The 25000-nt window shown below is 40.4% G+C and overlaps 1 protein-coding gene across 1 annotated transcript in view; it reads left to right on the forward strand.

The window, feature by feature from the left end:
- LOC132979555 (collagen and calcium-binding EGF domain-containing protein 1-like) overlaps positions 1-25000 on the forward strand; it is a 61648-nt gene that overhangs the window by 2420 nt on the left and 34228 nt on the right. Inside the window, exon 2 of the mRNA XM_061045464.1 lies at positions 2287-2367. Within this exon, the coding sequence (XP_060901447.1) occupies positions 2287-2367 (81 nt within the window). The remainder of the gene's footprint in view (positions 1-2286; positions 2368-25000) is intronic.

The following is a 25000-nucleotide window of genomic DNA, read 5'->3' on the forward strand; positions in this document are numbered from 1 at the left end:
GCGCAGGGGACAAGAAAAATAAATCTGATACCGATATATTAGCTGATCTTAGATCTTAGATAAACACATTTATTCTGTCGATCCCTCAGATGCAGTTATCAGACATGAGGAGAATAGATCTGCTTTAAAGGAAAGACCAGAAGCACAACACGAGTCGTCTCCATGGTTACTACAGGAGACAATTTGTTTCTGTCATGAGCAGACTTACATTTAAAGAGTTTATTAATGATGTGGTTTTACATCCCCCCCCCCCCCCCCCCCCCCCCCCCAAGGGTTAGGGTCAAACTTTTAACATGAATAATAAAAAAGTCTCCGGCTGTGATTAAGTGAGTGATCGTCTCTTTGGTTTCTGATGAAATCCCTGAATATTAAAATGTGTTTATTACAATTTGCACATTAGTGTTACTGAACACAGACGAGTGTTAGATCTGTGTTATTTTATTCTAAAACATAGAAAGAAAAATGTCGGGCCAGGCATGTCAAAGATCTGTGAATGTGTAAAACTCGATGGTGACCTCAAGAGACCATCATCACATCCAGCTCTACATCTCTGCTATTTCTTATTCCTCATTTACCCTTTATCAAGCCCCGCCCTCACCAGGAAGTAACTCTTTATCAAGCCCCGCCCTCACCAGGAAGTAACTCTTTTGCAAGTCCCGCCCTGACCAGGAAGTAACTCTTTGGGTGCATTTGAATTGTCCCTCCTATCTCCTTTCACTATCCACTTCACCTTAACCCGGGAAAACATCATGAGGTTAAGGAAAGATGTTAGGAGAATTCATAAAGGACTTAGGGAAAGGCGATCTCGTTGCTCTGACAAGCCGACCACATTTCCACTAGGCCACGTCATTAAATGTGACGGGCCGGCGGAGGTTAATGACGTGGGTCTGCCGTGTTGAAACTACAATGTTCAGAAAATGGACTACAAAAAGATCTAAAAAACTTTCCCCTGTGCCTTCTTACCGGTGAAATAATCCTGATCACCACGAGGGGGATTGAAATAAAAGAAATATAGACTACCAGACTACAAGTAAGAAAAGTGAAACCATCAGCTTCCTGTCCACTCAGAAATCAACATCAACATAAATATGAAATGAATTATTACATTAATGTAAGATATAACACATAATGTTTTAAACATACAAATGTACAGCAGCACAAAACATTCTTAAGTGAATGAAATATGTTGAATAAAACATCATCTGATAAAAATGTCTCTTATCTTTTTATCTCTTTCATGATCTGTGTCACTTTACGATCATCGTTAATGTTCCTGAACGGTCGGATGAGCGACTCGCTTTAAATGTTGAGGCCGCAAGGAATTGTGGGACGGCATATCTCATCTCCTTTCCTAAAGGATGGTCCAGTGTATCCTAAAGGAGGTTATAAAGGAAGCATTGACCCACCTTTCCTTAACTTTTAGAGAATTCGAACGGCTCTTATCATGGCCGCCACTTAAATGCTTCCGGGGTTAAAGGTGAAGTGGAGAGTGAAAGGAGATAGGAGGGACAATTCAAACGCACCCTTTGTCAAGCCCCGCCCTGACCAGGAAGTAACCCTTTGTCAAGCCCCGCCCTGACCAGGAAGTAACCCTTTATCAAGCCCCGCTCTGACCAGGAAGTAACCCTTTGTCAAGCCCCGCCCTGACCAGGAAGTAACCCTTTATCAAGCCCCGCCCTGACCAGGAAGTAACCCTTTGTCAAGCCCCGCTCTGACCAGGAAGTAACCCTTTGTCAAGCCCCGCCCTGACCAGGAAGTAACCCTTTATCAAGCCCCGCTCTGACCAGGAAGTAACCCTTTGTCAAGCCCCGCCCTGACCAGGAAGTAACCCTTTATCAAGCCCCGCCCTGACCAGGAAGTAACCCTTTGTCAAGCCCCGCCCTGACCAGGAAGTAACACTTTATCAAGCCCCGCCCTGACCAGGAAGTAACCCTTTGTCAAGTCCCGCCCTGACCAGGAAGTAACCCTTTATCAAGCCTCGCTCTGACCAGGAAGTAACCCTTTGTCAAGCCCCGCTCTGACCAGGAAGTAACCCTTTGTCAAGCCCCGCCCTGATCAGGAAGTAACCCTTTATCAAGCCCCGCCCTGACCAGGAAGTAACCCTTTGTCAAGCCCCGCCCTGACCAGGAAGTAACCCTTTACTGTAACACCCTGAGCACCTTTTAACCAGGTTCAGTAACCGCTCTGATTGGACTCCAGGAGAACGTTTGTCTAACTGGAAGTAGCCCAGCAACAGTTGCTATGAGAGGGAGCTCTCTGATTGGTGGGTTTGATTCTTTTCTTTAGAGCGGAGTGTCCAGACAGTAAGATCCTGACTGTGGAGTATCCGTGTGTGCGAGCTGGGGGGAAGAACAGCACCTGTTTCAGGTAAGACTCTCACCTGAAACAAAGTCAAGTTTAAATGTTTGGAGCTCTCCCTACTGATCTGCTGCTGTATAGGTCATAAGCTCCGCCTCCTCCATGAACAAACATGGTTCCCGTCCCGAGACGTTTAGATTGATCAGTTAAAAGAGCGTCTGTAACGTTGTGATTGACAGTTCCTGTGACTCGGTGGGCGTGTCCTCCTGAGCAGCTCCTTTAAGGTTGTTGTCACGGCGTTTGCTTCAGTAGATTGTAACAGTTCTACTTCCTGTCTGTACCCACCGTTTGTGTTTGCTCGTTTTAATACGTCTTTGTGTGTCTAACTTTCACCGCGGGCGTCTGAAAACACGTGCCGTGTACGCGGACTTCCTGTTAGCATGACAAGCTAGGCTACCTGCCGTTACCCTGCAGGTCCTCTTAGCATGATAAGTTATGCTACCTGACGTTACGCAGCAGGTCCTGTTAGCATGATAAGTTATGCTACCTGTTGTTACGCAGCGGGTCCTGTTAGCATGATAAGTTATGCTACCTGTTGTTACGCAGCGGGTCCTCTTAGCATGATAAGTTATGCTACCTGTTGTTACGCAGCGGGTCCTCTTAGCATGATAAGTTATGCTACCTGACGTTACACAGCAGGTCCTGTTAGCATGATAAGTTAGGCTACCTGTTGTTACGCAGCGGGTCCTCTTAGCATGATAAGTTATGCTACCTGACGTTACACAGCAGGTCCTCTTAGCATGATAAGTTATGCTACCTGTTGTTACGCAGCGGGTCCTGTTAGCATGATAAGTTATGCTACCTGTTGTTACGCAGCGGGTCCTGTTAGCATGATAAGTTAGGCTACCTGTTGTTACGCAGCAGGTCCTGTTAGCATGATAAGTTATTCTACCTGACGTTACACAGCAGGTGCTGTTAGCATGATAATTTAGGCTAACGAAGCAACAGCTGTAAGCCTGAGATTGATTGACACCTGTACAGACCAATCAGTGTTGAGCTCTGACTCATGGTGTGTGAGTGATAGCCTCAGTAAAATTACTCATATTTACAGAATCAGTGTCGTTAGCATGTTGTGTTGTTGTTTGTTTATATTAGCATGTTGTGTTGTTGTTTGTTTATATTAGCATGTTGTGTTGTTATTTGTTTATGTTAGCATAATTTCGTTGTTGTTTGTTTATATTAGCATGGTGTGTTGTTGTCTGTTTATATTAGCATGGTGTGTTGTTTGTTTATATTAGCATGTTGTGTTGTTGTTTGTTTATATTAGCATGGTGTGTTGTTGGTTGTTTATATTAGCATGGTGTGTTGTTGTTTGTTTATATTAGCATGGTGTGTTGTTGTTTGTTTATATTAGCATGGTGTGTTGTTGTTTGTTTATATTAGTGTTTCATAGATATTTGTGAGGACTCGTGTTTATATTAGTGTTTCATAGATATTTGTGAGGACTCGTGTGTTTATATTAGTGTTTCATAGATATTTGTGAGGACTCGTGTGTTTATATTAGTGTTTTATAGATATTTGTGAGGACTCGTGTGTTTATATTAGTGTTTTATAGATATTTGTGAGGACTCGTGTGTTTATATTAGTGTTTTATAGATATTTGTGAGGACTCGTGTTTATATTAGTGTTTTATAGATATTTGTGAGGACTCGTGTTTATATCAGTGTTTTATAGATATTTGTGAGGACTCGTGTTTATATTAGTGTTTTATAGATATTTGTGAGGACTCGTGTGTTTATATTAGTGTTTTATAGATATTTGTGAGGACTCGTGTGTTTATATTAGTGTTTTATAGATATTTGTGAGGACTCGTGTGTTTATATCAGTGTTTTATAGATATTTGTGAGGACTCGTGTGTTTATATCAGTGTTTTATAGATATTTGTGAGGACTCGTGTTTATATTAGTGTTTTATAGATATTTGTGAGGACTCGTGTTTATATTAGTGTTTTATAGATATTTGTGAGGACTCGTGTGTTTATATTAGTGTTTTATAGATATTTGTGAGGACTCGTGTGTTTATATTAGTGTTTTATAGATATTTGTGAGGACTCGTGTGTTTATATCAGTGTTTTATAGATATTTGTGAGGACTCGTGTGTTTATATTAGTGTTTTATAGATATTTGTGAGGACTCGTGTGTTTATATTAGTGTTTTATAGATATTTGTGAGGACTCGTGTGTTTATATTAGTGTTTTATAGATATTTGTGAGGACTCGTGTGTTTATATCAGTGTTTTATAGATATTTGTGAGGACTCGTGTGTTTATATCAGTGTTTTATAGATATTTGTGAGGACTCGTGTTTATATTAGTGTTTTATAGATATTTGTGAGGACTCGTGTGTTTATATCAGTGTTTTATAGATATTTGTGAGGACTCGTGTTTATATTAGTGTTTTATAGATATTTGTGAGGACTCGTGTGTTTACATTAGTGTTTTATAGATATTTGTGAGGACTCGTGTGTTTATATTAGTGTTTTATAGATATTTGTGAGGACTCGTGTGTTTATATTAGTGTTTTATAGATATTTGTGAGGACTCGTGTTTATATTAGTGTTTTATAGATATTTGTGAGGACTCGTGTGTTTATATTAGTGTTTTATAGATATTTGTGAGGACTCGTGTGTTTATATTAGTGTTTTATAGATATTTGTGAGGACTCGTGTGTTTATATTAGTGTTTTATAGATATTTGTGAGGACTCGTGTGTTTATATTAGTGTTTTATAGATATTTGTGAGGACTCGTGTGTTTATATTAGTGTTTTATAGATATTTGTGAGGACTCGTGTGTTTATATCAGTGTTTTATAGATATTTGTGAGGACTCGTGTTTATATTAGTGTTTTATAGATATTTGTGAGGACTCGTGTGTTTATATTAGTGTTTTATAGATATTTGTGAGGACTCGTGTTTATATTAGTGTTTTATAGATATTTGTGAGGACTCGTGTGTTTATATTAGTGTTTTATAGATATTTGTGAGGACTCGTGTTTATATTAGTGTTTTATAGATATTTGTGAGGACTCGTGTTTATATTAGTGTTTTATAGATATTTGTGAGGACTCGTGTGTTTATATCAGTGTTTTATAGATATTTGTGAGGACTCGTGTGTTTATATCAGTGTTTTATAGATATTTGTGAGGACTCGTGTGTTTATATTAGTGTTTTATAGATATTTGTGAGGACTCGTGTGTTTATATCAGTGTTTTATAGATATTTGTGAGGACTCGTGTTTATATTAGTGTTTTATAGATATTTGTGAGGACTCGTGTGTTTATATTAGTGTTTTATAGATATTTGTGAGGACTCGTGTGTTTATATTAGTGTTTTATAGATATTTGTGAGGACTCGTGTTTATATTAGTGTTTTATAGATATTTGTGAGGACTCGTGTGTTTATATCAGTGTTTTATAGATATTTGTGAGGACTCGTGTTTATATCAGTGTTTTATAGATATTTGTGAGGACTCGTGTGTTTATATTAGTGTTTTATAGATATTTGTGAGGACTCGTGTGTTTATATTAGTGTTTTATAGATATTTGTGAGGACTCGTGTGTTTATATCAGTGTTTTATAGATATTTGTGAGGACTCGTGTGTTTATATTAGTGTTTTATAGATATTTGTGAGGACTCGTGTTTATATTAGTGTTTTATAGATATTTGTGAGGACTCGTGTGTTTATATTAGTGTTTTATAGATATTTGTGAGGACTCGTGTTTATATTAGTGTTTTATAGATATTTGTGAGGACTCGTGTGTTTATATTAGTGTTTTATAGATATTTGTGAGGACTCGTGTTTATATTAGTGTTTTATAGATATTTGTGAGGACTCGTGTGTTTATATTAGTGTTTTATAGATATTTGTGAGGACTCGTGTGTTTATATCAGTGTTTTATAGATATTTGTGAGGACTCGTGTTTATATTAGTGTTTTATAGATATTTGTGAGGACTCGTGTGTTTATATTAGTGTTTTATATATATTTGTGAGGACTCGTGTGTTTATATTAGTGTTTCATAGATATTTGTGAGGACTCGTGTGTTTATATTAGTGTTTTATAGATATTTGTGAGGACTCGTGTGTTTATATTAGTGTTTTATAGATATTTGTGAGGACTCGTGTGTTTATATTAGTGTTTTATAGATATTTGTGAGGACTCGTGTGTTTATATTAGTGTTTTATAGATATTTGTGAGGACTCGTGTTTATATTAGTGTTTTATAGATATTTGTGAGGACTCGTGTGTTTATATTAGTGTTTTATAGATATTTGTGAGGACTCGTGTGTTTATATCAGTGTTTTATAGATATTTGTGAGGACTCGTGTTTATATTAGTGTTTTATAGATATTTGTGAGGACTCGTGTGTTTATATTAGTGTTTTATAGATATTTGTGAGGACTCGTGTTTATATTAGTGTTTTATAGATATTTGTGAGGACTCGTGTTTATATTAGTGTTTTATAGATATTTGTGAGGACTTGTGTGTTTATATTAGTGTTTTATAGATATTTGTGAGGACTCGTGTGTTTATATTAGTGTTTTATAGATATTTGTGAGGACTCGTGTTTATATTAGTGTTTTATAGATATTTGTGAGGACTCGTGTGTTTATATCAGTGTTTTATAGATATTTGTGAGGACTCGTGTTTATATTAGTGTTTTATAGATATTTGTGAGGACTCGTGTGTTTATATCAGTGTTTTATAGATATTTGTGAGGACTCGTGTGTTTATATCAGTGTTTTATAGATATTTGTGAGGACTTGTGTGTTTATATTAGTGTTTTATAGATATTTGTGAGGACTCGTGTGTTTATATCAGTGTTTTATAGATATTTGTGAGGACTTGTGTGTTTATATTAGTGTTTTATAGATATTTGTGAGGACTCGTGTGTTTATATCAGTGTTTTATAGATATTTGTGAGGACTCGTGTTTATATTAGTGTTTTATAGATATTTGTGAGGACTCGTGTGTTTATATTAGTGTTTTATAGATATTTGTGAGGACTCGTGTGTTTATATCAGTGTTTTATAGATATTTGTGAGGACTCGTGTGTTTATATCAGTGTTTTATAGATATTTGTGAGGACTCGTGTGTTTATATTAGTGTTTTATAGATATTTGTGAGGACTTGTGTGTTTATATCAGTGTTTTATAGATATTTGTGAGGACTCGTGTTTATATTAGTGTTTTATAGATATTTGTGAGGACTCGTGTGTTTATATTAGTGTTTTATAGATATTTGTGAGGACTCGTGTGTTTATATTAGTGTTTTATAGATATTTGTGAGGACTCGTGTTTATATTAGTGTTTTATAGATATTTGTGAGGACTCGTGTGTTTATATCAGTGTTTTATAGATATTTGTGAGGACTCGTGTTTATATCAGTGTTTTATAGATATTTGTGAGGACTCGTGTGTTTATATTAGTGTTTTATAGATATTTGTGAGGACTCGTGTGTTTATATTAGTGTTTTATAGATATTTGTGAGGACTCGTGTGTTTATATCAGTGTTTTATAGATATTTGTGAGGACTCGTGTGTTTATATTAGTGTTTTATAGATATTTGTGAGGACTCGTGTTGATATTAGTGTTTTATAGATATTTGTGAGGACTCGTGTGTTTATATTAGTGTTTTATAGATATTTGTGAGGACTCGTGTTTATATTAGTGTTTTATAGATATTTGTGAGGACTCGTGTGTTTATATTAGTGTTTTATAGATATTTGTGAGGACTCGTGTTTATATTAGTGTTTTATAGATATTTGTGAGGACTCGTGTGTTTATATTAGTGTTTTATAGATATTTGTGAGGACTCGTGTGTTTATATCAGTGTTTTATAGATATTTGTGAGGACTCGTGTTTATATTAGTGTTTTATAGATATTTGTGAGGACTCGTGTGTTTATATTAGTGTTTTATATATATTTGTGAGGACTCGTGTGTTTATATTAGTGTTTCATAGATATTTGTGAGGACTCGTGTGTTTATATTAGTGTTTTATAGATATTTGTGAGGACTCGTGTTTATATTAGTGTTTTATAGATATTTGTGAGGACTCGTGTGTTTATATTAGTGTTTTATAGATATTTGTGAGGACTCGTGTTTATATTAGTGTTTTATAGATATTTGTGAGGACTCGTGTGTTTATATTAGTGTTTTATAGATATTTGTGAGGACTCGTGTTTATATTAGTGTTTTATAGATATTTGTGAGGACTCGTGTGTTTATATTAGTGTTTTATAGATATTTGTGAGGACTCGTGTGTTTATATCAGTGTTTTATAGATATTTGTGAGGACTCGTGTGTTTATATTAGTGTTTTATAGATATTTGTGAGGACTCGTGTGTTTATATTAGTGTTTTATAGATATTTGTGAGGACTCGTGTGTTTATATTAGTGTTTTATAGATATTTGTGAGGACTCGTGTGTTTATATTAGTGTTTTATAGATATTTGTGAGGACTCGTGTTTATATTAGTGTTTTATAGATATTTGTGAGGACTCGTGTGTTTATATTAGTGTTTTATAGATATTTGTGAGGACTCGTGTTTATATTAGTGTTTTATAGATATTTGTGAGGACTCGTGTGTTTATATTAGTGTTTTATAGATATTTGTGAGGACTCGTGTGTTTATATTAGTGTTTTATAGATATTTGTGAGGACTCGTGTTTATATTAGTGTTTTATAGATATTTGTGAGGACTCGTGTGTTTATATTAGTGTTTTATAGATATTTGTGAGGACTCGTGTGTTTATATCAGTGTTTTATAGATATTTGTGAGGACTCGTGTGTTTATATCAGTGTTTTATAGATATTTGTGAGGACTCGTGTGTTTATATTAGTGTTTTATAGATATTTGTGAGGACTCGTGTGTTTATATTAGTGTTTTATAGATATTTGTGAGGACTCGTGTGTTTATATTAGTGTTTTATAGATATTTGTGAGGACTCGTGTGTTTATATCAGTGTTTTATAGATATTTGTGAGGACTCGTGTGTTTATATTAGTGTTTCATAGATATTTGTGAGGACTCGTGTTTATATTAGTGTTTTATAGATATTTGTGAGGACTCGTGTGTTTATATCAGTGTTTTATAGATATTTGTGAGGACTCGTGTGTTTATATTAGTGTTTTATAGATATTTGTGAGGACTCGTGTTTATATTAGTGTTTTATAGATATTTGTGAGGACTCGTGTTTATATTAGTGTTTTATAGATATTTGTGAGGACTCGTGTGTTTATATTAGTGTTTTATAGATATTTGTGAGGACTCGTGTGTTTATATTAGTGTTTTATAGATATTTGTGAGGACTCGTGTGTTTATATCAGTGTTTTATAGATATTTGTGAGGACTCATGTTTATTTTAGTGTTTTATAGATATTTGTGGGGACTCATGTTTATATTAGTGTTTTATAGATATTTGTGAGGACTGGCTGGCTCTCCCCTCTCTACAGACGGCCTGATTTATGAAATATTCTTTGATAACACGTCCTATGAGAGCGTCTTGGAGCTCAGTTTAAATGATATAAATGAATTAAAGGCAGACTTTGTACGTTTCTTAGCCCATGATGCATCACACTCAGCAGGAGAAAAACCAATGCCAATCCCTCATTTTGACGTTCACATCACTTTTTCTTGAGCTGAACTCTGGCTAGGATTTGGCTGCAGGGGTAAGAAGATCTTTTAATAAATGAGGCAGCAGGTCTGGTGTAAGGCCAAACCATCGGATCTGTTCACTGTTAAGGTTTCGACTCGGCGTCGTCTTTAATTTCTGCCTCTGAAGGAGACGTAGGCGGATTACATGAGGTTGTGTTTTCCTCTCTGTTTCCTCGAGGCGTCTGAGAGCAGACCTGGATCAAATTGATTTAAGAATAACTTCAGGGGTGAACAGATTGGTCCTCTGCGTCAGAACATCGATATTACTGTGAATGCATCTCGATGAGAGGAGGTCGTTGTTCCAGAAAAGGTCTGATGAGGCAATGATTACAAATGTTCATGATTTAGACGCACGCATAGTTTGATATATCGGTGGGATGGATGTTACCCTGAGACCAGGTTAGCATAGGAGGCTACTTGAGTTCATCTGAGTTTTAGTGTTTTTGATTGTCCAGAGATGTTTAAAGGCTTTATATGCGATTTTTTGATCCAGCAGATGTCGCCCTTGAGCACCAGCATGAAACCAAAACAACTCGCGCTGCATTGTTATGTTAGCATGCTAATGCTAGCGATCTTTATTATGCTCGTATCTTCACACTGCATGTAAATTTACCTGAAATGAGCGTGATCTAGAAACACAGTTAAGCAGTGAGTACAGTATATTATTCTTCTTTTCTCTAGTCCCTCAATTAAACAACTTTTATACACAAGGGGAGGAGTCAGCCGGCCGTCCCGGCGATGTAAACAAAGTGAAGATAGGACTCTGAAAACTCTGAAAACATCACAGACAGTGGGACTCGGGTGTTACACCCATTGTAGACAGTCATAACTCACAGAGTTATTTTCAGAGGATATACTTGATTTCTACATTTAAGTGAGAAAAATCACATATAAAGACTTTAACTCAACAGACTAATGATGCTCTCGTGTCCACCTGGCGTTTTTTCCCGGGCATTTAAGCGCTGGCTGTGCGCTTAGAAGCGTTAGCATGAAGCGTTTGTGCGCAGAGAATAAAAGCGCTGTATGACTGAAACTGCTCTCCGTTGCTTTAAACTGCATGTTTTTTTACCCAAGACGTTTATTTTCCTTCACTATGAGCATTAAAAGGAGGATTTTTTGCCCTCCTACATTTTCCAGATGTTGAGCTCAAAAATAATGACGGCCCTGATGATACGCGGAGTAAGGACCCGACTGATCTAGGATATGAGTGGCTGGCTGAAAAAAGCATTTGACATTAACAGCATCCAAAAAGATGTGGAGCACAAGGAAAAGACGCTGGGCACTGGGCTCTGTCTCCGGGTGGCAGCCTGTACAATACAAAACTTTAATGTCTCCCAGGGGGACATTTGTTTTCACAGCTTTGGACGGTTGGTACACATAAGGAAAAAACAAATAACATAGGTGGAAAAACACATAGCAGAGAAGGGGCCAGTCACTGTGGAAGCATGTTTAGGGGTTCAATCACTGAGGGGATGTTGCACCGGTCAGAACTCGTCCATCTTCACTTTTAGCAACTTTTATTAAAGCTTTAAACAAGCTTCGTTTTCAGCCTTAAAGGGCCAGTGTCTTAATCTTAAAAGGTAGATAAAAATAAAACACACAGTATTTACTGTTCATAACTTTGTTCTCTTTTACTGATGATCTTAGAAATATAAATTAACTTAAATACTTCTGGAAATTAAATTAGTTTAAATAGACACACTGATATAACAAAATGACAGAAAGCATTTATCTGCCTGGACCATGAAGTTTTGATTTACTTGACAACAACATAAACATTAGTGTGATAAATGTTCAGACTGAAGAAGCAAAGACGAGCTTCCTCAGCAGCTGATGATCCCTCAGATTCAGGATTGATTCAGATTTCCACAGTTCGACTGTTTCAAACAGGACCAGGGTAAACATGTAACTGGAGAAGGTCTGGAGGTTCTGACGTCGCCCTGTTTGGCTGCTAACCTGAAGAGAACACGTCTGTGTGGATGAAGAAAAACTGATGTTAAATCATTTGTTATCATGATAGAGTAAACTCCCCTGATTCCAATAAAGAGCTGCAAACACTCATAAACTCAGGAGCAATCCATGGCTGGCCTCCATGAGATGTGGAAACACTAAGCAGAGACCGAGGGGGGGATTTTATTTACCCTCATCTCTAACTAAGGCTCGACTAAAAATAAAACCTCCAAACTCCATTTTTATTCTCCTTAAAAAACGACAAAGAAACGACTCAAAACAGTTTTTTCTTTTTATTTCATCAACAGAATCGAACAAACTGAATTCCACTTTCTGTGGTCCTGGATCGAGCCCGAGTCAAGACCAACACCAAGACATTTAGGGAACAAGACCGAGTCAAGACCAAGACCAAGACATTTAGGGATCGAGACCAAGACTAAGACCAAGACCAAGACATTAAGGGATCGAGACCAAAACCAAGACCAAGACATTCAGGGATCGAGACCGAGTCAAGACCAACACCAAGACATTTAGGGAACAAGACCGAGTCAAGACCAAGACCAAGACATTTAGGGATCGAGACCAAGACTAAGACCAAGACCAAGACATTAAGGGATCGAGACCAAAACCAAGACCAAGACATTCAGGGATCAAGACCAAGACTAAGACCAAGACCAAGACATTTAGGGATCAAGACCGAGTCAAGACCAAGACCAAGACATTTAGGGATCAAGACCGAGTCAAGACCAAGACCAAGACATTCAGGGATCGAGACCAAGACTAAGACCAAGACCAAGACATTTAGGGATCGAGACCGAGTCAAGACCAAGACATTCAGGGATCGAGACCAAGACTAAGACCAAGACCAAGACATTTAGGGATCGAGACCAAAACCAAGACCAAGACATTCAGGGATCGAGACCAAGACTAAGACCAAGACCAAGACATTTAGGGATCGAGACCAAAACCAAGACCAAGACATTCAGGGATCGAGACCAAGACTAAGACCAAGACCAAGACATTTAGGGATCGAGACCGAGTCAAGACCAAGACATTTAGGGATCGAGACCAAGACTAAGACCAAGACCAAGACATTTAGGGAACGAGACCAAGACTAAGACCAAGACATTCAGGGATCGAGACCAAGACCAAGACCAAGACCAAGACATTCGAGACCAAGACCAAGACCAAGACATTTAGGGATCGAAACCAAGACTAAGACCAAGACCAAGACATTTAGGGATCGAGACCAAGACTAAGACCAAGACATTCAGGGATCGAGATCAAGACTAAGACCAAGACCAAGACCAAGACATTTAGGGATCGAGACCGAGTCAAGACCAAGACCAAGACATTTAGGGATCGAGACCGAGTCAAGACCAAGACATTCAGGGATCGAGACCAAGACTAAGACCAAGACTAAGACCAAGACATTCAGGGATCGAGACCAAGACCAAGACCAAGACATTCAGGGATCGAAACCAAGACTAAGACCAAGACCAAGACATTTAGGGATCGAGACCAAGACTAAGACCAAGACATTCAGGGATCGAGATCAAGACTAAGACCAAGACCAAGACCAAGACCAAGACATTTAGGGATCGAGACCGAGTCAAGACCAAGACATTCAGGGATCGAGACCAAGACTAAGACCAAGACCAAGACCAAGACATTTAGGGATCGAGACCGCGTCAAGACCAAGACCAAGACATTTAGGGATCGAGACCGAGTCAAGACCAAGACATTCAGGGATCAAGACCAAGACTAAGACCAAGACATTTAGGGATCGAGACCGTGTCAAGACCAAGACCAAGACATTTAGGGATCGAGACCGAGTCAAGACCAAGACCAAGACATTAAGGGATCGAGACCAAGACTAAGACCAAGACCAAGACATTAAGGGATCGAGACCAAAACCAAGACCAAGACATTCAGGGATCAAGACCAAGACTAAGACCAAGACCAAGACATTTAGGGATCAAGACCGAGTCAAGACCAACACCAAGACATTTAGGGAACAAGACCGAGTCAAGACCAAGACCAAGACATTTAGGGATCGAGACCAAGACTAAGACCAAGACCAAGACATTAAGGGATCGAGACCAAGACTAAGACCAAGACCAAGACATTAAGGGATCGAGACCAAAACCAAGACCAAGACATTCAGGGATCGAGACCGAGTAAAGACCAACACCAAGACATTTAGGGAACAAGACCGAGTCAAGACCAAGACCAAGACATTTAGGGATCGAGACCAAGACTAAGACCAAGACCAAGACATTAAGGGATCGAGACCAAAACCAAGACCAAGACATTCAGGGATCAAGACCAAGACTAAGACCAAGACCAAGACATTTAGGGATCAAGATCGAGTCAAGACCAACACCAAGACATTTAGGGAACAAGACCGAGTCAAGACCAAGACCAAGACATTCAGGGATCGAGACCAAGACTAAGACCAAGACCAAGACATTAAGGGATCGAGACCAAAACCAAGACCAAGACATTCAGGGATCGAGACCGAGTAAAGACCAACACCAAGACATTTAGGGAACAAGACCGAGTCAAGACCAAGACCAAGACATTTAGGGATCGAGACCAAGACTAAGACCAAGACCAAGACATTAAGGGATCGAGACCAAAACCAAGACCAAGACATTCAGGGATCAAGACCAAGACTAAGACCAAGACCAAGACATTTAGGGATCAAGACCGAGTCAAGACCAACACCAAGACATTTAGGGAACAAGACCGAGTCAAGACCAAGACCAAGACATTTAGGGATCGAGACCAAGACTAAGACCAAGACCAAGACATTAAGGGATCGAGACCAAAACCAAGACCAAGACATTCAGGGATCGAGACCGAGTAAAGACCAACACCAAGACATTTAGGGAACAAGACCGAGTCAAGACCAAGACCAAGACATTTAGGGATCGAGACCAAGACTAAGACCAAGACCAAGACATTAAGGGATCGAGACCAAAACCAAGACCAAGACATTCAGGGATCAAGACCAAGACTAAGACCAAGACCAAGACATTTAGGGATCAAGATCGAGTCAAGACCAACACCAAGACATTTAGGGAACAAGACCGAGTCAAGACCAAGACCAAGACATTCAGGGATCGAGACCAAGACTAAGACCAAGACCAAGACATTAAGGGATCGAGACCAAAACCAAGACCAAGACATTCAGGGATCGAGACCGAGTAAAGACCAACACCAAGACATTTAGGGAACAAGACCGAGTCAAGACCAAGACCAAGACATTTAGGGAACAAGACCAAGACTAAGACCAAGACCAAGACATTAAGGGATCGAGACCAAAACCAAGACCAAGACATTCAGGGATCAAGACCAAGACTAAGACCAAGACCAAGACATTTAGGGATCAAGATCGAGTCAAGACCAACACCAAGACATTTAGGGAACAAGACCGAGTCAAGACCAAGACCAAGACATTCAGGGATCAAGACCAAGACTAAGACCAAGACCAAGACATTTAGGGATCAAGACCGAGTCAAGACCAAGACCAAGACATTCAGGGATCGAGACCAAGACTAAGACCAAGACCAAGACATTTAGGGATCGAGACCGAGTCAAGACCAAGACATTCAGGGATCGAGACCAAGACTAAGACCAAGACCAAGACATTTAGGGATCGAGACCAAAACCAAGACCAAGACATTCAGGGATCGAGACCAAGACTAAGACCAAGACCAAGACATTTAGGGATCGAGACCGAGTCAAGACCAAGACATTTAGGGATCGAGACCAAGACTAAGACCAAGACCAAGACATTTAGGGAACGAGACCAAGACTAAGACCAAGACATTCAGGGATCGAGACCAAGACCAAGACCAAGACCAAGACATTCGAGACCAAGACCAATACCAAGACATTTAGGGATCGAAACCAAGACTAAGACCAAGACCAAGACATTTAGGGATCGAGACCAAGACTAAGACCAAGACATTCAGGGATCGAGATCAAGACTAAGACCAAGACCAAGACCAAGACATTTAGGGATCGAGACCGAGTCAAGACCAAGACCAAGACATTTAGGGATCGAGACCGAGTCAAGACCAAGACATTCAGGGATCGAGACCAAGACTAAGACCAAGACTAAGACCAAGACATTCAGGGATCGAGACCAAGACCAAGACCAAGACCAAGACATTCAGGGATCGAAACCAAGACTAAGACCAAGACCAAGACATTTAGGGATCGAGACCAAGACTAAGACCAAGACCAAGACATTTAGGGATCGAGACCGAGTCAAGACCAAGACATTCAGGGATCGAGACCAAGACTAAGACCAAGACCAAGACATTTAGGGATCGAGACCAAAACCAAGACCAAGACATTCAGGGATCGAGACCAAGACTAAGACCAAGACCAAGACATTTAGGGATCGAGACCGAGTCAAGACCAAGACATTTAGGGATCGAGACCAAGACTAAGACCAAGACCAAGACCAAGACATTTAGGGAACGAGACCAAGACTAAGACCAAGACATTCAGGGATCGAGACCAAGACCAAGACCAAGACCAAGACATTCGAGACCAAGACCAAGACCAAGACATTTAGGGATCGAAACCAAGACTAAGACCAAGACCAAGACATTTAGGGATCGAGACCAAGACTAAGACCAAGACATTCAGGGATCGAGATCAAGACTAAGACCAAGACCAAGACCAAGACATTTAGGGATCGAGACCGAGTCAAGACCAAGACATTCAGGGATCGAGACCAAGACTAAGACCAAGACCAAGACATTTAGGGATCGAGACCAAAACCAAGACCAAGACATTCAGGGATCGAGACCAAGACTAAGACCAAGACCAAGACATTTAGGGATCGAGACCAAAACCAAGACCAAGACATTCAGGGATCGAGACCAAGACTAAGACCAAGACCAAGACATTTAGGGATCAAGACCGAGTCAAGACCAAGACATTTAGGGATCGAGACCAAGACCAAGACCAAGACATTTAGGGAACGAGACCAAGACTAAGACCAAGACATTCAGGGATCGAGACCAAGACCAAGACCAAGACCAAGACATTCGAGACCAAGACCAAGACCAAGACATTTAGGGATCGAAACCAAGACTAAGCCCAAGACCAAGACATTTAGGGATCGAGACCAAGACTAAGACCAAGACATTCAGGGATCGAGATCAAGACTAAGACCAAGACTAAGACCAAGACATTTAGGGATCGAGACCGAGTCAAGACCAAGACCAAGACATTTAGGGAATGAGACCGAGTCAAGACCAAGACATTCAGGGATCGAGACCAAGACTAAGACCAAGACCAAGACCAAGACATTTAGGGATCGAGACCAAGTCAAGACCAAGACCAAGACATTTAGGGATCGAGACCGAGTCAAGACCAAGACATTCAGGGATCAAGACCAAGACTAAGACCAAGACATTTAGGGATCGAGACCGTGTCAAGACCAAGACCAAGACATTTAGGGATCGAGACCGAGTCAAGACCAAGACATTCAGGGATCAAGACCAAGACTAAGACCAAGACATTTAGGGATCGAGACCGTGTCAAGACCAAGACCAAGACATTTAGGGATCGAGACCGAGTCAAGACCTACTTTTTTTCTTGTTCTGTTTCTGACATTTTGAAGACTCTGCAGGTTTTTACTCTTCAACATGCACAGCAGCACATGTGGACTGCTCCTGGCCTTGACAGGCCTGGTTAAAACTAGTTCCAGTTTCCAACATATGATTGGACACTGTGAGGTTTTTAAACTGTTTCTGACCCAGACCCGGTCTGTGTGACGGTCTGATCTCCATCCAAAGACCATCTGGACTCTTTCCAATGGTTTCTGCTTTTCCTCTCGTATTTCTTCACCTGGCACGTCGCTCTCGTGTTCCAGTGATCGGGGGGGAAAAGTCATATTTCTCTCCAGCACTGATTAAAGATGACGTGCTAACCGTTTGGAAAAATTCACACCTCCCCACAGAAAGCTGCTATGAAAACAGTAAACCATGGTACTTATTGTACTATCATGGTATTACTGAACATGAGGGATGAGAGCGACTGAGAGGAAAACTCCAACAAGGACATTTTATTAACAATCAAAACCTTCATGTGACCATTTAAATGTCTTAATGGTCTTTTGTATACTCGTACAACTTGTCGTTATCACTCAGAGAGTTGGACTCTTTCCACTTTCTGCACGTGGTCGCTGTCGTTGTTAGCGTTCCTCTCGTCGTCTTCTGTGTTGTTGTTGTGTTTAAGCTCGTTTTCTATTGGCCTGAAATGTCGGCTTAATGTCTCCGGGGGTTTTGTGGTGCCTCCCTTCTCTCTCCAGATAAACAAAGTCCTCCTCCTCCTCCTCCTCTGCGGCTTCACAGCGTGAATCAGCTCCACTTCTATTGTTCAGGCCAATTTTATGCGCTGGAGGTCAGATTTCTGCTGTGCCAAGCCAAATATACAGTACACAGCGGTTTAGTACCCGGGGTCTGAGTGATGTGTGAGCTCGCATGTTTACGTTCCGAGTCTGTTTGACGCGTCTCTGTGTTGTCAGCTCAGGTTTATGATGAAGAGAGTTTGTTTCCTGCTGCTCTCTCTGAACTCTCATCATCTGCTGACATGTCTGATGGCTCCTCTCAACTATAAACCATCCTTCACTTGATTGGCATGTTGATGCTTTGAACGACCCTGCAGGGCTCCTCAGTGAAGCAGTGATCATTTCACGAGGACTGCTCCAGATATTCTCCCGACCTGGCTGACCACACATGCTCCTGACAGCGGGAGATGGGGAGGGGGGGGGGGGAGTTTCCTGAGGAGAGACCAAGCATCAACCTTCGGTGTTGAAAAATGAAGCCGATGCTGAAGTGTAAAAAATCCTGCAGTTCCTGGAGTGTCCACTAGAGGCTGGCTGCAGAAGCACAGGAAGTCACATACACACCCATTCTAAAAAGCCTGTTTTTACAGCAGAGATTTACATGTTTACAGCCTGGTTCAAAATACCAAATAGGTGTGATTAGCTCATGTCTCGATGGACACACACTGTACGGGGGGTGAATGTTTTGATGACTCATCAGTTTTGATTTGATGAAGGATAAGAGTTATTCACAATAAGGCGTGTAGCTGACCTGATTGACAGGTGGGCGCGGTGTAACGGTTTGTCAGGAGGTTTAAAACCCGCCTCAGCTCCAGCTCTCAGCCTGTCGTTAGGTTGTAATGTTTTTTTTATTCTGTGGCGTCCTAAACGTCTAAGAGCAGTACTCCTCGTCTGATTCTTTCTCACAGAGAGCACGATGACCTTTTATTGTTCCTGTCTCAGCAGAATACTCTCGAGTGTTTCACGCTGTGAGGAATGGCTGAGGTTGAAAATAATTATTTACATAGGAACAATCACGCTGGTTTTCAGCCTCATGCCAAGTCCAGTGAGGGTTGAATTTATAGTTTATAAGTCACATTGTAATCTGAAATACATGAGAGGCTAGTAAACAAAAGTCAGAATTGTCAAGCTAATGTTTGCACTGCAATTCACCTTAACTACAGTCTGAAGACAAAAACAATAAAACTCGAGTGCAGGATGTTAGCTTCAGATTTTTCAGAGTCCAAAAACAATCTCTGAAAATATAATCTGTCTGTGATTATATTTTCTCATCTTTGCTGCTACGTCCACGTCCGTCATATTCATCGGTTTGAATGGCGTCCAATCACTGAATTGTATCCACTCCTGAACTCACCTGTCATTGGCTGTAGGAAACACACCAGCTCTGTCCAGGAACGTCCCGAGTCAACCAGAACAAAGCAGAACAGTAAAATCCAGTCAGAGGCCCAGAAGGGACGATGGAGCAGCTTCACTTTAGGAAAAGTCTGTATTTTATTTTGAAGGAGGAAGCTGCTGACTCTACCTTTAAGACCCTCTGGTAAAGAAACAAAAGAAACAGATGATCTCGGTGTGTGGTCTTCTGCAGACACCAACAAGTCAGATGATAATTTGATAATTTTCCTCACATTTGCTTTCTCGTGCCTTGAATGTGAAGACGTTAACAGTCACCAAATTATGATAATCTCTCCATAAACTTCTCCCATTTGACTTTCCTTCCTGCTTCTCTCCACAAACACTTTTTTAGTCCATGGAAGTGCCGAGCATGTGGTCGGACCAGAAAACAGTCCAACTGAAGAAATGCTCACCATCAGTGTTTGTTGAGGTTTTCTGGCTCGGCCCCTCATGTTCCTTGCCTGCATGGATATCTCCAGGCTGAGTCACGCAGGGTTGGATCATGTTGGCTGACATGTTGTCTCTGAAGCCTCTCTGCAGGGGGTCTCGTATCGTCTCACTGTTGGCCGCGTCGCCGCATTTTTGCCTTTCAATAAACTTCTCATTTGTTACAGATGAGGCACTGAGTCAAACTGAATCCATCTTTAGCAGCATCATAATGAACTCTTTCTGGAAATAGGGTTAGGGTTAGAAGGGTAACTGAACGTCTCCTGATGCAGAGACATGACGCACGCTCTGATAACAGGACGTTTAGTCCTAGAAGTCCACGTCTCTTACTTCGTCCTAACGATGGCGACCGAGGCGAGAGTCTGTGAAAAGGTTTAATTATTTTTATTATCACATCAGTCATCGCTGAAATTCATCATTGACCTCCAGCCGGCAGTGATGTCATTATTAGCGAGCCGTACGTTCACACGCACAGTTCAGTCTGGATACAGTTAAAGGTCAATCAGGTCGTTACGGCCTGTGTCCATAGACGGCGTATTTTGCGCCGCAGCGCCCACGACCTCAGTTTCAGGGCGCCTCCCACCAGCCCGTACTGTTGCTAGGTTACATAAATGAACTGTGCTTAATATGTAACTTTAAAGTGTATAAATAAAGCGGGGCACGCTGAAAATGACTTTAATGTGACTTTATTGTGAGCGGACGTGTTTCACCTGAGGAAGGTCCAAGAGGTGTGTTAGTCTGACTTCCACTTCTTAGACTTTATATGATTTCATTTCATTTCAAACCTTTATTTATTCTCCAAAGGACACTGAGGTTTTCCTCATTTCCAATGCCGTCAAGATTACCAGCTCAGTAAAACAAGCAAAAAACACAACAAACACTCAGAACCAGTGAATAAAACCACTGAGATCCATTCAAAACTATTTCAAACAAAGTGGCTCGAAAATCGAATTCCTAAACTCTGGAAGAGAGGGAAGAACTCTGATCCTTAAGAGTTTGGGGCATCAAAAGAAAATGCAGATTTACAGAGTTCAGTAAAAGCTTGAGGGACTTTAAGAACGAGCCAGAAGAACGGGTCATGTAAGCGCCTGAATTCCACTCCAACAGGTCTGTGATGTAAGGTGGAAGTTTTCCAATAAAACAAGATATATATAGTTATATAAAAAACAATGTTTGTTTCATTCTAACTTGTTCACATGTTTTTTAAAAGTCTGGTCGTAGTCGGTTATTTCAGCATCTTGTAAACGTATCGTTCTATTTAATCAGCTCAGTGTCTGTGTTTTCAGACCGCAGGAACTTCTTCATAGTTGTAGGAAGAGTTGGAACTATCCTCCTTTTTTATTGATTCCTTACTGCAGGAACTGTTTTAGTTCCTAGAAGCCCGTTTAGAGGAACCTTTTCAGCTTCTGCCTCAGAGGAGGTACTGTGGCGGTCCCCATGGTGGGTAGTTCTCAGGGAACTCCCTATTGGATAGTTCCTCTTCAAAAAGTCCCCAGAACTGTTTGGTCTGAAAAACAGCGTATATGTTACTTTCCAGAGAAGTCCCTGTGCAGAGAGTAGGGCGTAGTGAATGAGACACCCTTAGATGTTAACCACAATGGTTTAAACCACTTCCTGTCTGGACTCATTATGACCTCACACAGGATTCGCTCGCCTCTGTCAACATGCGATTGCGTGCTGACTGTTGGTCAGACGGCAGAGAGGCCTCTTTACGACTCATGCCCACTCAGACGTGGAATGTGTCCACATCAGATATTTACTGTTGCTGCATTCTGTTTCCTCTCTCTGTTGCCAGCTCGGACGCCACTTTTGATTTTCACCGTTTGAAACAATGCACACGTGTCCTGAAAGTCCATCGTGTCAAAGTGTTGTTTCTCAGAAGTTTTCTCTTCTCTCCACATAGTTCATGGCTTTAAATCTCTGCAGGAATGAGAGCTAAAATTACTTAATTGCTCCTTTATTTTCAAGATGTCTCAATTTACACGTCCCAGTCAATACCTAAACGGACACATTTTAGGGGGAATTTGCCTTTTTTTTCCACATAAGGCAATTCAATTCTGAACCCGTTTTACAAGCCGACGCAGAGGAAACCACAACACAACCAGAGCGATCCAATTTTCTACACAACTCCAGTCATCTCCTCAGGCAAAACTTCACCCCCCCCCCCCCCCACCTCCCCTCCAAAAGAAAAACTTCTTCCAACAAAAGTTCCCACAGTTGTTTGGCATCAAACTTTCAGATTTATTGTCAAAAAATTGCAGGAGAAAGAAAATGCTGATGTTTTTAGTCACACCAAGACGTTGTGAAAGCCGTTCCTGTCCGTCCTCTGGTCGGTTGATCCATCCGTATGTCTTTGCTTTTCAACCATTCAGGTTCCGTCCTTCCATTTGCAACACAATGAAATAGAAAATGTTAGCTTACTCCATTAGCTAAGATGGTTTATAAAGCACAGAGTAGAATTGTTTGTTAACAGATTGTAGCATTTAAATTTAGATTCTTATTGGTCACATACACATTAAAACATCGTACAATGAGCATCCTTATGGGTCCCACACATGGAAGGTTTAAATGTTGTTCTTAGACCTCTATAGAGAAGTCAGTGCTCCAACATGGCGAGAAGCCTCTGCACCTTTAAGAAAAAGCTAAAGACCCAGCTCTTTCATGAATACCTACTAACTTAATGATGATGGTCTCCATATTATTGATGATGATGATGGTAATGACGATGGTTTTTGTTTGATAACGACGACTTATAAGATGGTTTCTATACTGATTAGAGCTCTCAAGAACTGCCCTCAATGTTGTGCTTTGCCTCTGGTCACTTCCTGTCAGCACCTGTGTGTCCAATCAGACTCAAAGCTGATCGTTTGCTCTTACTGACATTGTTCCCTTTTTTCTAGATCCTTGCTTGTGTTGTTCTTACTCTCTGATGTACGTCGCTTTGGATAAAAGAGTCTGATAAGTGAATTGTAGAATTGATGGATCCAGAAAAACAAAGCCACGATTTTGCTCAACGTTTATGCATAACTGCTCTCAGTTAGCACACATCGCGGCTGGTTTGGTTTCACTGAGTGAACATCAGTTTTTTGTGTTTTTGTGTTGAGTTTTAGACTTCATCAGTATGACTTCCTTCCTTCTCGGAGATTAGCGATTTGTTTGCTGATCTTCACTTCAGGGTTTAGTGTCATTGCTCCTTCAGCTGGCCTCACAGCTCATGTAATCATTCTGGGACTCGGCCTGTCACGGCGTGCCTGCACAGTGGATACTAGTGGTTTTCAAGGTCGTACCACAGTATATGTTTAAAGTGTAATTTAAAACAACGGTTAACCATGTTTCTTCTGTGTGTTTTGGTCTTTGTTAACATGTATGGGGAAACTCCAAAGTGGTCTGAAACAGATCTCACGCACCCCCCTCCTTCCCGGTTTGCCCTGTGTGTTTAAAGTGCTCATTAATGAGACTCACCGCCTGGACTGCATCTCCTCTCTTCCTCGTCGGCCTCAGATTCTCTGTTTCTCTGCAGAGAGACAGAAGCCAGGCCTCCGTGTAGTAGCCCGAGTATTAAAGCTCGGGTTGACTTCAGGTCAAGTGAAATAAACCAGTTTACTTCATGCTTTGTGTTGTGTGGTTTTTTTTAGGGCTGGTTAAGTTTTATGCTAACCAGAGAAGGTCAGCGGGGTTAATGTTGAGAAATTGATCCTGCTCCTTGACCCTGTCAGAAATGGTCACGTCTGATCTTTTCAGGGAAAAAAGAAACAAGTATGACAGGATCCACTCGAACCTCTCGGGAGAGGATCTGTGGTGTGATGATGACCATGGGCGGTTCTAGGTAGGGGCCAACAGGGGCCCCTGTAACACTGAGCTTTCATTTTACCTTTATTTATTCTCGAGAAATCATTGAGGGCAAGCCCTCGTTTACAATGACGTCGAGAGTACAATTAAAACGAATAAGAGACAAAAAACGACAAAAAACAACGAAGACAAAAAACAATGAAGACAAAAAACACAGATTATAAGAGCAGAAGAATAAGCAGTAAGCAGGTAACTACAGTTAATAACATTTACACTCATGAGTACAGTGAGCTGTGATCAAGTTTTTAAATTGACCCATGGTAACCATTGTATTGAGTTTGAATGTGTTTTGTATTGTGTTCCAGGTGTGTGCAGCACAATAGGTTTGTTTTTACTCGTGGAACCGTTAACATCAGCCAGTCACTTGATGGAGTCTGATACTGATTATCAGCCCAGATTAATAAAGAAGTGATGTATGCTGGTAGATTACCCACAAGTGATTTATAAATAACTGTTAGTGAAGGCCAACCAACTTTATGGTACAGGATGCAATGATGAGTGGAATATTTGTCACCAGTGATAAATCTGAGGGTGGAGTGATAAACTGTGTCTAATGATTTTAGGGTGGAGGCAGAAGCATGTCTATAAATGACATCCCCGTAGTCCAGAACAGATCGGAAGATGGCTTCAATTATTCACTTTCTACTCACTAAAGGGAAGTTCACTTTGTTTCTGTACAAGTATCCAATTTTCTGTCGTAGTTTAGTGGTTAATGTATCAATGTGAAATTTAAATGAAAGGGATTGATCCAACCAGATGCCAAGATATTTATAATGAGGTACTCTTTCAATATTGTGACCTTCCAGAGTTGTTATATGCAAGTCATTGTCTGTGGTATTTCTGGCTCGTGTAAAGAGCATGTATTTAGTTTTCTCTGCATTCAGTAATAATTTTAAATCGAGGAGTGCATTTTGTAATTTGTGAAGTGCTTCTTGTAAAGTTTCCATTGCTAAGTGTGCAGTCTCAGCAAAACAAT

This window comes from Labrus mixtus, chromosome 1 (assembly GCF_963584025.1).
Source record: "Labrus mixtus chromosome 1, fLabMix1.1, whole genome shotgun sequence".
NCBI lineage: Eukaryota > Metazoa > Chordata > Actinopteri > Labriformes > Labridae > Labrus > Labrus mixtus.